The 14,202-nt window shown below is 44.2% G+C and overlaps 1 protein-coding gene across 5 annotated transcripts in view; it reads left to right on the top strand.

Moving 5' to 3' along the window:
• Nucleotides 1–14,202, top strand: part of Slc13a3 (solute carrier family 13 (sodium-dependent dicarboxylate transporter), member 3) — a 74,462-nt gene that overhangs the window by 13,675 nt on the left and 46,585 nt on the right. For all 5 annotated transcript variants that reach the window (XM_013518382.1, XM_013518384.1, XM_013518383.1 and 2 more), the window contains exon 2: nt 13,611–13,876. In XM_013518382.1, the coding sequence (XP_013373836.1) occupies nt 13,611–13,876 (266 nt within the window). The remainder of the gene's footprint in view (nt 1–13,610; nt 13,877–14,202) is intronic.

The following is a 14,202-nucleotide window of genomic DNA, read 5'->3' on the forward strand; positions in this document are numbered from 1 at the left end:
AAAGTGAATAAGGAACATGGAATTTAGAAAACACACTGGAAGAGTTGTTATGAAGTAGGAGAAACTGTTCAGCAGGTAATTCTCTGTGAAGTATAAAAAAAGTCAAGAGAAACGATGGCCTTTCTAAAACAAGTCTCAGAGCAAGAAATAAAAGGGTCGAAGAAGAGACATTAAGGAGCAGAGCAAAGGTACTGGCATGTAGCCCCATGGTGAGCACTTGCCTTGCATGTGTGAGGCCTGGAGTTTGATCTTCAGAACCAGGGAGGAAAAAGAAGTAGAGAGAGATAAAAAAAAAAGCAGTGCTCAGTGAAAGAGAAAAATAAAGCCATTATGTTGTAAACCCCACACTAGCAACAGCAAAATACATTAAATAAATAAAGAATGCATATTTAGGCCATAATCAGAAGTATGATTGAATGAAATGCAGTGCAAGAGAAGGAGAAAAATGATTCATGTAGAAGATAAAGGGAATCCAACATCTGCATAATTGGTATCCCTGAAGAGGAAAACAACACAAAACAGAATATATTAGAATCTTTAATAGAAGGAAACTTCCCTGAGACAAAAAACTAAAATGTAAGAAGACATAAAGAGCATATTATCTCTCATAAGAGTTACAGAGACTTATCAACACTGAGATATACTGTGCTCATGTTTATAAACCTGAAGCCTAAACAGACATCTTATAGATATCCAGGCAAACAGTTCAAGTGAGCTGTAAGGTGAAAGAAGTCAGGCTGAAAGAACACATACTTTGGGGCTGGGGATTTAGCTCAGCAGCACAGCACCTGCCTGGCAAGTGCAAGGTCATGAGTTCGATTCCTGGTACCAGAAGAAAAAAACAAACAAAAACCCCCATATTTCTGCCATATAATAATTAGATATCTATTCATTCTCAGGGAAAGTGTGACCTAAGAATTTCACCAAATATATTAATTTTCTATTCAAAGGATATTCTTCTTTTAAAAATACACATATTGTTAAATTTTACAAAAATAGAACCATGAATTAGTACAGGTTATTCATAACCTCATACCTAAGATAATTCACCATCAAGTACACATTTCAAAATGCTTTGTGTACATTTATCCTAAAGGGATCCTCTAGGACTTAGACATCCTAAAAGGATTATTCCCAGTGTGCACAGAAACAAACTCAGGTTGAATGTGTTCCACAGTTTGTTCTAGCAATTCAGTGCAAACCCTACTGTCTCCAGAGTCTCTGGCCCTCTACAGAAGTTCTGTCTGATAGAACCTTCTGTAATGATGGAAATGTTTCGTCCAAAATGGCAGACACCAGTCATGTGTGGCCGATGAGCATTTGCAATGTGGCCAATGTCACCAAGAACCCAGAATCTGAAATTCCATTTAATTTTAATAAACTGAAATAGCTACCTGTGCCCCAGAGCTGCTGTATTTGTGCTGCATCAAACAAGGAATATTTATGTAAACTATAATCAGGGGTGTGATATACAGACTAGAGAAGATTGAACAAAATAAAGTGGAAAAGAAGAGAAAGAAAAGAAAAATGAAATAATCAATATGGAAGCTAACAGAACCCAACATCTGTGAGATTTCTTGCTTATAGACCTGGCTTCTAGGGGTGTGATATCCCTTAGGTTCAGTTCTTTTCGTTCTTGCCTCCTGCACAACTCGAAGTAAAAAGTTCCTGGCTTCAGAGGACGGAGGGAATCTGCTGGGGGCGGTGCAGAAAGATTCACTTGGTGCCACCCCACCACCTACCCCAGTAAGCCTCCCTTCCTGCAGGGAACCTCTGGACAAAGGCAAGGGGGCAAACTTCTGACCATGAGTGACTCAGAAAATGAGTGTGCGACACCAAATGCTTCCTCCACCCTCTGAACTTTAGAAGTTAAAATTCACAAAAGCAATGTGTGGGATCCTGTGACTCTAACTCCTACCTTCCACTGCCCTCAAGGGCTCAGGGAAGCTGCTACTGTGCCAGCGTGTGGGCCAAAGCTCAGCATGCCCATGTGCCTGGTCTGAACTCACAGAACAGGGACCCAGAGACAGAGGTAGAATGGACCTAGTGTGGCTGGAGTGAAGTCAGAAGCACCGGGATCCCATCTATGATTTCAGTGCTAATAGGACTAGGGGTAAGGAGAGCTTCTTAGATGCTCTCCATGGTCCTGATGAAATCACTGCCTGTGCAACCCTCAGTTTTTACACTTGTACAATGGGAATTTTAAAATAGACAGGGATTTTCAACGCTGAGTCTTGGTTTCCCCAGTAACTACTCAACACTTTTTGTTAGTTAGTTTGTTTGTTTGAGACAGGGTCTTCCTATGTATTTCAGGTTGGCATTGAACACACTATGTCGCCCAGGCTGGCCTTCAATTTACCACAATCTTCCTGCCTCAGCCTCCCGAGGACTGGGACTACTGGCATGCATCACCATGCCTGGAAATTGGTCAACATTTTAACATTATGTTCAGTCTTGCCTGTGTGTGTGTGCACTTTCCTGGGGTTTTCATACATTCCCAAAGGCGTCCCTGACTCCACCAACTGAAAGCATCTTAGTGCGAAGTCATAAACTGGTGACTGTGGGTTGGATACCACTTGCAGCTTTTTTTTCCTTTTGGCTCACACTTGTGTTTTAATAGGCAAAATTTTTAAAGCTGTTAGATTTTACAAAACAGCATGTTTTATCCTTCTCTTGGAAAAAATATCAAGATATATCTGGCATTTTGGGGCTCACATTCCCCTTGGCAACAAACAAGGACCGGAGCTTGCTGTCCTTAAGGAGGCCTGTGTGCCCCTTGCCAGTCCCCACCCCTCCCTGCTGTACCCACCAACATCAACTGTACATTATCATCAATTTTGGGCAACCCTTCCCCGAAAAAGTGAAGGTTTCTGTACCCACAGCACTGTCAATAGTGCAAATCAGACTTGTGAAAGCGAGGTGTTTTCCTTAGGCCAGCTCACTTTGCTCATTACATCATCCCCCACCTCTGAGTCTGTAGCGTCTGTTGAGGCCCTGAGGGCACAGGTGAACACAGCCAGACACGGGCTTGTTGGCCTGGAGCTTGTGGTCTGGCGGGAGGAGAGATAATGAGAAGTGAACAAACAAGCAGTAAGCTTCAGCCAGCTGAAGCCCAGCAATGTAGTGCGGGTCACAGCCCAGCGTCATCAGAGGGGCTCCCTGAAGAGGGACCTTTGAGGACAAGGTGGACAGCGAGGAGCCAGAGACTTGGGGGGGGTGAAGAGGGCCAGGCAGAGGGGGCCGCAGACGCAGAGGCCCAGAGGTGAGCGCTAGGCCTGTCTGACCTCAGAGCACACCGCACCACTCGGCATTTTACAGCCTCGGCTCTGGGGTCCCTGCCTTCCAGCCTCGCAGGAGAGTTTGCGGGGCCCTGGGAATCATTTCTCTGCTCCCAGCCGGCAGGGGGTGGAGTGATTAATAAGCAGCACTTATTAATTCTCCGCCAGATGCCTGGCGCCCTGCTGGAAAACCTGAATCCATTTGCCCACAGGAAGCTCAGCTGGGCGAGGAGGCTATTTGGGGCCACCCTGGCGAGGTGCCGATCCCCAAGCAGCAAGGTAGCGAAGCTCTCTTGACTCGCTTGCTGCCAGAGCCCCGCGCGGGCTGAGGATGGCGTTCCTGACTCCTGCTTTCTCTTGAGTCACCTCTGAGCACAGTGCTGTATCTGAGTCCTTCCTCCACAGAGAGCTGCTGTTGGCATCCTGGTGAAGAGGGAGAGGGAAGGAGAGAAAGGGAGAGAGAGAGTAAAGGAAAAGGGAGAGAAAAGAGGAGAGGGTGTAGAAGGGAATGGCGCGGGAAGCGAAGAGACAGGAGGGGAGAGGAGCACAAAGAGGGGAACAGAGGCCTGAGACTCAGCACTGTTGAAAGGGGACCTCTGCCATCAGCAGAGCATTTCCCCCACTTATACCGTGTATAGAATGGCTGCACTGCACAAAGGGACCCACAGTCGTCACCCCCAAAGCAGATTCAAACATTCGCACCAGTTTTAGTCATAGGAGCCCCACACTGGAGATAACCCACATGTCTGTCTACAGAGCATGTACGGATAAGTTGCCACGTATTCACAGAACAGAGCACTACACAGCAATAAAAGATGGGAGACCAGACCGATGCACCCACTATGTGGATGAACGTCACAGGGGTTGTGCTGAGCAAAAGAGCCAGATGCAAGTGTTCTGTGGAGGGAAAGTCCGAGAACAGGGAGAACCAATCGCCAGTGGTAGAAATCATAGCTGGAGGATGTTTTCCAGAGGCAGGTGGGGACAGACGGAAAGGGCCACAGAGCTATGTTCCGGGCCTAGACCTGATTGCGGTGATGCATATTTTAAAAAGTCCTTGAACTGCGCCCTTTTTAGGCATATTTTTGCTTGCACGTTGTATAGATCAATAAAGCTAAGGTTTTAAACAGTCATGTTGGTTGTCTTGTTTCCAGCGGGGGAAGATCTTTTCCTATTACTTGAGAAGAACCCCCTGCAGATGCATGACTCTTTCTATCATTCTTGGGACACAAATGAAACCCCCAGCGGCTTTGGTATGTGAACATGGCCTCAATTCAGAAACTGGAAGGGTCAGCTTCAAGGGGCAAATTAAAATGTGGAATTGATTCCAAGTGAAGGCTTCCTCTGCCCTCGCTGGCTCAGAAGCTGGGGGCTGAGCAGGAAGGGGAGATTCTCATCTCTGAGGCCCCCATGCATGGGAACTCTTTTGGGGTCCAGCATCACTTAGGAGCAGACCTCTCGGGTAGAGCCCTAGAGGGGCCTGGGCTGAAGGGCTCCCCTTGTGACCCTACCTGGTCCTCCTCCCACCTTTGTTGTATTGGTCCAACAAGGGTTTAGATAAAACACAGGCTTCCCACCTCACTTGGACTGAAACAATGAATCCTTTTTAGGCATAAATATGTCCCAAGTATTGCATGGGACAAACTCATGCTAGAATGTTATTCATGGCGTATTCATCCCAATGCTGATTGGATATTTGGGGAGGGCCTGTTTGCTCTCTCCCATACCCGCTTTGATGATGGGAATGCCAAGAGCAGAGCCGAGGTCTGGACTCAGCACCCCTGATTTACACTCAGCGGGCTGCCCACACTCCCAGCATCTCTGTGAGCTTGGCCGGATGAGTCACTCTGTGCCTCAGTTGTCTTACCTGCTCATGGAGATATTGTGGAACCTACTTCCTAGAGTGGCTGTGGCAACCACAGTCCTGCTGAGGTAGTGCAGGGCAGGAGCTGGAATCATGTCAGGCATGCAGCAGGTGCTCAGTAAGCGTCGGCTCGTTATCAGTGTTACTTTATGGTGATGCTGCTGCTGCTGCTGGCGGTATTGTTGTTGCTGTCATACGAAGGAGGAGGTATAGAGCTTCCAGGATTGTTTTCTGGAGAAAAGGAGCAAGAACTAAAGGACAAGGCTTATGGGGTGTGGGGTCAGGAGGGAAGGTGATGGTTTTCAGAGCAGGATGTGCAGGCCTGTGTGGGGCAGAGGAGAAGAGATGGAGGGGCAGGAAGAGGAAGGACAGGACAGCAAGGACGAAAGATGCTTGTTTGGCCTAGGAATGTGGGGTTAGGACACACCAGAGGAGAAATAAAAAGGATGTGGGAATCTGAGAAGAGCAGCCACGGAGTATGCCAAGAGGCATTGTGGTAAAGAATCTATCCATGCCTGTGAATTCCAGCATGTTGGCAAGCTGAGGCAGGAGGATTGCATGTCAATACCAGCCTGGGTCAATTACTGACTTAGACAGTTCCTCACCTCAAAATAAAAAATGAACAGGGGGTGTAGCCCAGTGCGAAGACCCTGAGGTCAGTCTCCAATACTACAACAAAAGAAAATGTATATTTCTGGAGTCAGATTAAATGGGTTCAAATCCTGCCTCAGCAAGCTTGGGCAACTTGCCTGATTTATACCCTGCCTCTGTTGTGTTATTGGCAAATTGGACATAAAAACTCCTGCTTCAAAGGGTCATGAGACTAGAATAAGTTAAAACATGTAAATTGCAAAGGTTTCTGACAAATAGTAAGTACTGTGATTAGTGATCTTTGTACTGAGAGTCCTTTAAGTGTTTGAAAAAGAAGAATTTTAAAATGAGAGTTCTTGCTTAAAAGATTCTGTTGTTTGTGAGCTATATTATCTGTATGACCCAAATCAGTATCTTTTTATAATTCCTCCAGAATGTAATAGTACCTCCCTGTCATGGTTGTTTGATCATTAAATGAGTTAATACATGTAAGAGGCAGGGGATTTAGTAAATACCAAAACAGTGTTGGTGGTTGTCATTATCACTGTCATAACTTGGCCACACAGTGACATAAGTCAGGGTAGAAAAAGCAACTCTCTGCTGAGCTCCTCAGAGTTAGCTTTACATACTGCTGTGCTCAACCACTCTATTCTATTTTCTTTTCTTTGAATGCCCTGGTAAGGATCTTCCAAGGTTATGCTGGCCTCATCAAGTGAAATGGGACAAACACCTGCTTTCTTCTCTGAGTTTGTGCAAGGTGGCATTATCTATTCCTTCACTGTAGAAATTGTAGAATTACCATCGAAGGGCTTGGCGTGTTTTTGTGGGGAGGTTTTCAATGATTGATTCTATTTCTTTAATAGACACTAAAATATCCAGCTTTTCTGTTTCTTTTTTCTGATAGTTGATTGTTACGTTCTTCAAGCAGTTTGTTTCCTCTAAGTTGACAAAATTAGAGGAGTACATTTGCAAGATTCTTCTATGGATCTTGAGATTGAAGAGTACAGTAGAGAAATAAAAGCCCAAACATGTTCAGGACAAGGCAGGGTCTGATCTTGGGACTCTATAAAAGCTTTTATTTGCTCATCTACAGTTCAAATAGCTCCTCCCCAGAGGAGTCTTCCCTGATGTCCCACTTTTCCTTCTAGGCTAAATATCCGTCCCAGGTGTCTCTAGTGGACTTAGAATCACATTTGCTACTGGACCTGTTGTTCAGTGCTGCACTTAGGAATCTGCAGCAACCAGCCACTGAGACTTTGAATTCTTTGAGGGCAGATTCACTTATTCTGATTCCTGAGATTCTCTGCATTCTTAGGCTTTGGACCTATGGAAGAGTAGGTAAAGATCACAATCTATTCATCAGTCCATTGATCCATCAATCCATCCATCCATCCATCCATCCATCCATCCATCCATCCCTTCTCTATTGACTGATACCAAGCCCTACATTATGTTGGGCACTGTGCTAGGTGAGGGAAACACAAAGGAGAACAGGACAGAACAAACAGGTATCTACTTTTCAGGGACCTGTCATTGGAGAGACAGAGTAAGCGAAGAATGTAGAATGCCTGAATCTTTGCAGGTTACCATTTGATGGCATTTCTAAACTATTTTTCATGGAGCACAAATTGTGTAGAATTTGAAGGGAACTTTAGATCTACAAACAAATGTATTTTGGAAATGTGAGGTAAAACAGAGACAAATAAATGTGATCACATGATTTGTGAGAGGCTTCAATGTATATTTATGAATTTTTAAGGAAGTGGTGGGAAGAAGAGTTGTTGGCAACTCACCGGGCTTTAGAATTTCATTGGAAATGCACCAACTATGAGAGCACATAACTATATGAGACAAATATTGACAGATATGAAAGGTCAAATAAGCAATAACACAGTTGTAACAGAGGACTTTGATACTCCATTGTCGCAAAGAGATAGATCAACTAGACCAAAAATTAGCAAAAAAATAACAGAACTGAACCAAACTTTTGAACAAATGGATTTAGTACACCTTTACAGAGTGATCCACCCAGCAACATCAGAATACACATTCTTCTCAGCTTTACGTGCTTAAGTAAATGCAAAGGAACTGAAAGTATCCCATGCATATTATCTGACCATAGTGCAATGAAGTTGGAAATTATTGACAAAAGAAAACTGCAAAAACTCCATTAACACATGGAAATTAAACAACATCTTCCTGAACAACCAATAGATCACAGATGAAATCAAAGAAGAAATTAAACAATATCTACAATCAAACAAAAATGCAAATACAACTTACCAGAACCTGTGGGACCCAATGAAAGCAGTCCTCAGAGAGAAATTTATAGTGGTGAATTCTCACATCAGGAAAATAGAACAGGCACAGATAAACAACCTAATGCTGCACCTTAAGTTTCTAGAAAAAGAAGAGTGAGTCAAGCCCAAAACCCAAAGAAGGGAGGAAATTATAAAGATCAGAGCAGAAATTCATGCCATTGAGACTAAGAAAACAATACAAAGAATTAATGAATGTAAGAGATGGTGTTTTTGAAAGAATAAATAAAATTGATAAGCCCCTAGCCAACCTTATCAAAAAAGGAAAGAAAAAACTCAAATTCATGTAACAAGGAATGAAAAGGTAAAATCACTACAGATCCTGTGGGAATTCAGAGATTGTCAGTACCTACTTTGAAAATTTCTACTTGCATAGGATGGAAAACACAGAAGAAATAGAGAGTTTCCTATAAACATATGAATTACCAAAGCTGAATCAAGAAGATATAAAAATTCTGACTAACCCAATATCTGTCAATGAAATTGAAAACATAATTAACAGCTTACCAACAAAGAAAAGTCCAGGTCCTGATGGATTCACAGCTGAATGCTATAAGAAATTTAGAGAAGATTTAATACAAATATTCCTCAGACTCTTTAATGAAATTGAAAGGGAAGGAACTAATTCCTGGAGGCAAGTATTACCTTAATACCAAAACCAGAGAAAGACCCAGCCAAAAAAGAAAACTACAGGCCAATCTATCTAAAGAACATAAATGCAAAAACCCTCAATAAAGTACTAGCAGACAGAATGCAACAAATCATCAAGAAGATTATATACCATGAACAAGTGAGATTCATCCCAGGAATGCAGGGATGGTTAACATATGCAAATCAATTAATGTAAAATATCATATCAACAGAGCCAAAGACAAAAATCACATGATCATCTCAATAGATGCAGAAAAAGCTTTTGATAAAGTCCAACATTCATTCATGCTAAAAACCCTAAAGAAAATCAGAATAGATGGTCTTTACCTCAGTCTGATAAAAAGCATCTGTGACAAACCAAACAGCCAACATCATACTAAATGGACAAAAACTGAAAGCTTTCACTCTAAAATCAGGAACAAAACACGGATGTCCACTGTCACCACTCCTATTCAATATAGTTCTGGAAATGTCAGCCAGAACAATTAGACAAGAGAGAGAAATAAAAGGAATAAGGATAGGGCAGGAAGAAGTGAAATTATTATTATTCACAGATGACATGATACTCTACACAGAAGACTCCAAAAACTCCACCAAAAGACTTCTAGATATAATAACCAAATTCAGTAGCGTAGCTGGATACAAAGTCAGCACTCAAAAATCAATAGCATTCCTGTACACAAACAACAAACTTACTGAGAGAGAAATTAGGGAAACCACACCCTTCACAATAGCATCCAAAAAAATGAAATACTTAGGAATCAATCTAACAAAGGAAGTAAAAGATCTATACATTGAAAATTACAGCACTCTGAAAAAAAGGGATCAAAGAGGATTTCAGAAAGTGGAAAAATATTCTTTGCTCATGGATAGGAAGAACAAGCACTGAGAAAATGGCCCTACTCCTAAAACTGTTATACAGATTTAATGCAATCCCTGATCAAAGTACCATTAGCATACCTCACAGAACTAGAGAAAACATTCCTAAAATCCATCTGGATCCAGAAGCAATCTAGACTAGCAGAGGCCATCCTGGGCAACAAAGGCAAAGCAGGAGGCACCACAGTCCCTGACTTGAAATTATACTACAAAGCTACTGTGATTAAAAAAAAAACAACAACAACAGCGTGGTACTGGCAAAAAGACAGACCTGAGGACCAATGGAAAAGATTAGAAAAAGCAGACACAACTACAAACACACTCAGCCACCTTATCTTCGATAAAAGGGCCAAACTCTTCCTCTGGAAGAAAGATAGCATCTTTAATATATGGTTCTGGAAAAACTGGCTTTCTACATGCTGAAGACTAAAACTAGACCCACCTGTATCACTATGCACTAAAGTCAAAATGGATCAAAGGTCTAAATATTAAACTGGAAATACTAAATCTACTGGAAGAGAAAGTAGGTAGAAGTCTTGAAGACATTGGGGTAGGCAGAGAGTTCTTGAATAAAAACCAAACTGTACAGGAACTACTTCAAAGAATCAACAACTAGGATCTCATCCATTAAAAAGTTTTTGCACATCAAAAGAAATCACCAACACAGTGAAAGAAAAACCCCACAAACTGGGAAAAAAAATTTAGCCAACTTTCCCTCAGACAAAGGACTTCTATCTAGAACATATAAAGAATTTTAAAAAATCAGATCCCTAAAATTCAAAGACCCAATTAAAAAATGGGCATCTGAGATGAATACACACTTCTCAGATGAAGAAATACAAATGGCAAATAAATATATGAAACATGTTCAACATCATTGGTCATCCAAGAAATGCAAATTAAAACAACACTGAGATTCCTTCTCACCCCAGAAAGAATGGCTATCATAAAAAAAATCAACCAATAACAAGTGCTGGTGGAGCTGTGGGAAAAAAGGAACTCTTTTCCACTATTGGTGGGAGTGTAAACTGGTACAACCACTGTGAAAATCAGTGGAAAGATTCCTCAAAAAACTAGGACTAGAGATCCCATTTGACCCAGCTATTCTCCTTCTGGGTATCTTCCCAGAAAAAATCTTCCCAGAAAAATATTAAAAATATCATACCACAGCGACACTTGTGCACCCATGTTTATGGAGGCACAATTTGTAATGGCTAAGTCTTGGAAACAACTCAAATGCCCATCAACCAAGGAATGGATAAAAAAGATGTGGTATTTTTATACAATGGAGTATTACTCAGCTATAAAGGTAGATAAACTTGAGGCTTTTAGGTAAATGGATGCAACTAGAGACCATATCCATAAGTGAAATAAATCAGACTCACATGTGTAAACATTGTATTATCTCCCTAGTGTAAGAAACTGAAAGAGTAAATAAGATACAAAAGGTACAGTAGATACTGTGAAAAGGAAAGATACTGCTCAAAAGGAAAGAACAACTGGTATGGGGGAAAGCAGAAATGAAGGTATAAATAACTAAGATAATTGCACTACTAATTTCTATGAATTCACTGAAAGGAACAGTTAGTGTTTATATTGTTTGATCAATCTTATGTGACAATATCTGGTAATCTGAGCAACTAATCTGAAGATAACAATATGCAATGTAATAACCATTGTTAATCTCCTATCATCTTGTTTTGAAATTTTGTATCATTTTATTGTTTTCTTATTACCTTTAAAATAAAAAATAAAAATAAAATAAATAGAATTTCCTCAGGAAAACCTCATGTGGCGTTAGATGACCAAACAAAATGTCCAATATAGATATTACTTATAGCCACCTGCCGGGCTCCAAGCAGCTCACACACTTGCCAGTGGTTCTATCCATGTAGGGTGTCCCCATGTGCTTCTCTGAGTATGGAGTAACAGCTCTTTTTATGCTAGCAGCACACTAATAGTCCACTCAAGAAATACCTACTTCCATCTGGCTGATTCATTTGTAAGTAATATGTGGCTGTTCCATAAACAAAGCTAGCCCTTGTTAGCTGGGTTTGGTTCAGATAAGCCCCAAATCCCGCTGAGGAATTTGACTCAAGTACAAAAGAAACTTCCAGTACAGGCAAGAAGGCCACCCTTTCCTTCCCTGCAGCAAGTCGACCTCAAGTCCTAGTTTAGAAAGATGTCACCATCTTCAAGAACGCATCTGTCTTTGGTTCTCCAGAAGGACCTGAGACAAGGCTTTGATTGTGAAGAATTTTGCGGGGATGGGGGAGAAAGGAGGTAGCACAAATGTGTGAACAAAGAGGTTACTTCTCTGACACTGTGGTCTTAACCATACTGGGTACCTCTGGGGGATGCTGTTTAACATGGCTCGGTTGCCCCGCATGAAGGGCAGCCCAACTTCTGGGCTGGAAGGTGTTCCTAGGAACGGTGTTTCCCTGGATATGTCAGCCACACATGCATCTAAAGCCGGAGGAAGCTGGAAAAGTCACTGGTGCAACCAAGACTGGTGGGAGCCAAAGGAGTGTCTGGTCCATTTGAGCTGCTGTGACGAGAAGCCTTAGACTGGATAATATATTAAGAAAGAGATTATAGCTCACAGTTCTGAAGGCTCTGAGCCTCGAGCACTGTATTTAACAGCCCAATCCATATTTAAGATCAAGGCCCTCGCACATTCAGTGCCCAGGGAGGGCTTGCTCTCTGTTTCAAAGATGGCGCCTTGTTGCTGTGTTGCCATGTGCTAGGTCGCGTGGTGGAAGGAAGGCCCTCAGGGCTCTTTTACAAGGGCACTAATCCCATTTGAGGGGGCCGAGCTCTTTAGGACCTAGACATCTCCCAAAGGCCCAACTTTTCTTACCATCACCAAGGGGATTAGCTTTCAACCTGGAAGCGGAGACATATTCAGACCATAAGCAGGCGTTACGGGCACATCAGCGCTCTCCAGATTCCACGGGCCGGCTCAGTTCCCATCCTCCTCTGCTCCCACAGCTCACAGTACCACACTCTGTTTCAGACTCTGTCTCCCTGAGGATAAATGATTAGCCTACGTATCTGTCTCCTTGAGCGAGGGAAACAGAGGCGGCCAGCCTCGGAGCCTGAATGCCAAGTAGCAGCATCCACTGTCGCCTAGAAGTCCAGGTGTCTTGTAATAGACCAAACTGAAGAGGAAATAAATGCCTCATACTCATGCCCTTTTCAAAGTGCGAAGATACGAAATTGCCTAAGGGCACCCAGAAGTTCCTTGATGGTACATCCGGGCTCCTGCGGGCATCAGAGCTTACAAGCCCCCTGGGGGACTCATTCTCCAGACTGGGGCCCCTGCTGGTCTGCCAGGTGGTACAGTAGGCACATAGACGGGTGTGGTAGTCAGTTGCCCAGTGAATGTCAGTTACTGTTCCTATTTGCAGAGCACACAGTGTGTCAGCTCTTGTGCCCAGCACCCTGTATGGATGTGGTGACTGCTTTTGGGGTCACCTCCATGCCCCCATGGGGGCTCACCATCCTGCGCATTCCAGAGGCTTCTTGCTGCATCTTGGGGGGCTTCCCTGGCTGAAGAGTGAGCTCAGCTTGCACACGTGAAGGCCCAAGGTGCCCAGTGATGGCAGACCAAGCCGAGTGTCTCACCGCCCAGACCTCGGAGGTGTGCTCTCCCAGAGTCCCCATCAGGGTGCTGCTCCGGCCGCCCACAGTGGTGACCTCCTCCTGAGCACATGTCGTATTTGCTTTCTTCTCTGTCTCACCTCCCCACTGCCCTTCCAGACTTTCTGCCTCCCATCAAGTAAATTGTTTTTGTTTCCATCCTCACCTCATGATTGATTTCTGAGACAGTGGGGGTCTTTCATGTAAGCCTCCAGTGGTCCTCTGGACGGACAGAAATAGCTTCCTCATTTTACAGCTGAGCCAAAAGAAGCTCAGAGGCCAAAGCCTTGGGTACTGCCCCACCCGCTGCTTCCTTGTGAAGGGGCTGGGAGGCCGCCCCCCCCCGCCCCCTGCCCCCCGCTGAGCCCTGGTCTGTGTCTCCCGCAGGAAGGGCGCTGCCTGTTCATCATCCTGCTCATGGCTGTGTACTGGTGCACAGAGGCCCTGCCCCTGTCCGTGACAGCGCTGCTGCCCACCGTCCTCTTCCCTTTCACGGGCATCCTGCCCTCCCACAAAGTCTGCCCCCAGTACTTCCTCGACACCAACTTCCTCTTCCTCAGCGGTCTGATCATGGCCTGTGCCATTGAGGAGTGGAACCTGCACCGCAGGATCGCCCTCAAGGTCCTGATGCTCGTTGGGGTCCAGCCGGCCAGGTGAGCAGGGTCGCAGCCCGCCCTTGGGGGGAGGCAGAGGGACCACCCTTCTTGGCTTGCAGGTTCAGTCGTCAGGGCCAAGAGGCTCGTCATTGCCACCGTCATGGACCTGCTCATTCTCAGCTATCGAGGGAACCCCAGGTGTGGGCCAGGCGTGGAGCTGGGCCACCTGTGCGCGGCTGTCCTCGCGGTGCGTAAGGACAACCCGGAGAGGGGGTCAAGATGCTGACCCCAGCCCACGAGGCCCAGAAAGGTGATGCCACTGGCTCAAGGTCCAAGCCTTGGGCACTCCTGTGTCCACGGCTTCCCTGAGAACAGGCCTGGGA

Source organism: Chinchilla lanigera, unplaced genomic scaffold (genome assembly GCF_000276665.1).
Source record: "Chinchilla lanigera isolate Chin_1 unplaced genomic scaffold, ChiLan1.0 scaffold00044, whole genome shotgun sequence".
NCBI lineage: Eukaryota > Metazoa > Chordata > Mammalia > Rodentia > Chinchillidae > Chinchilla > Chinchilla lanigera.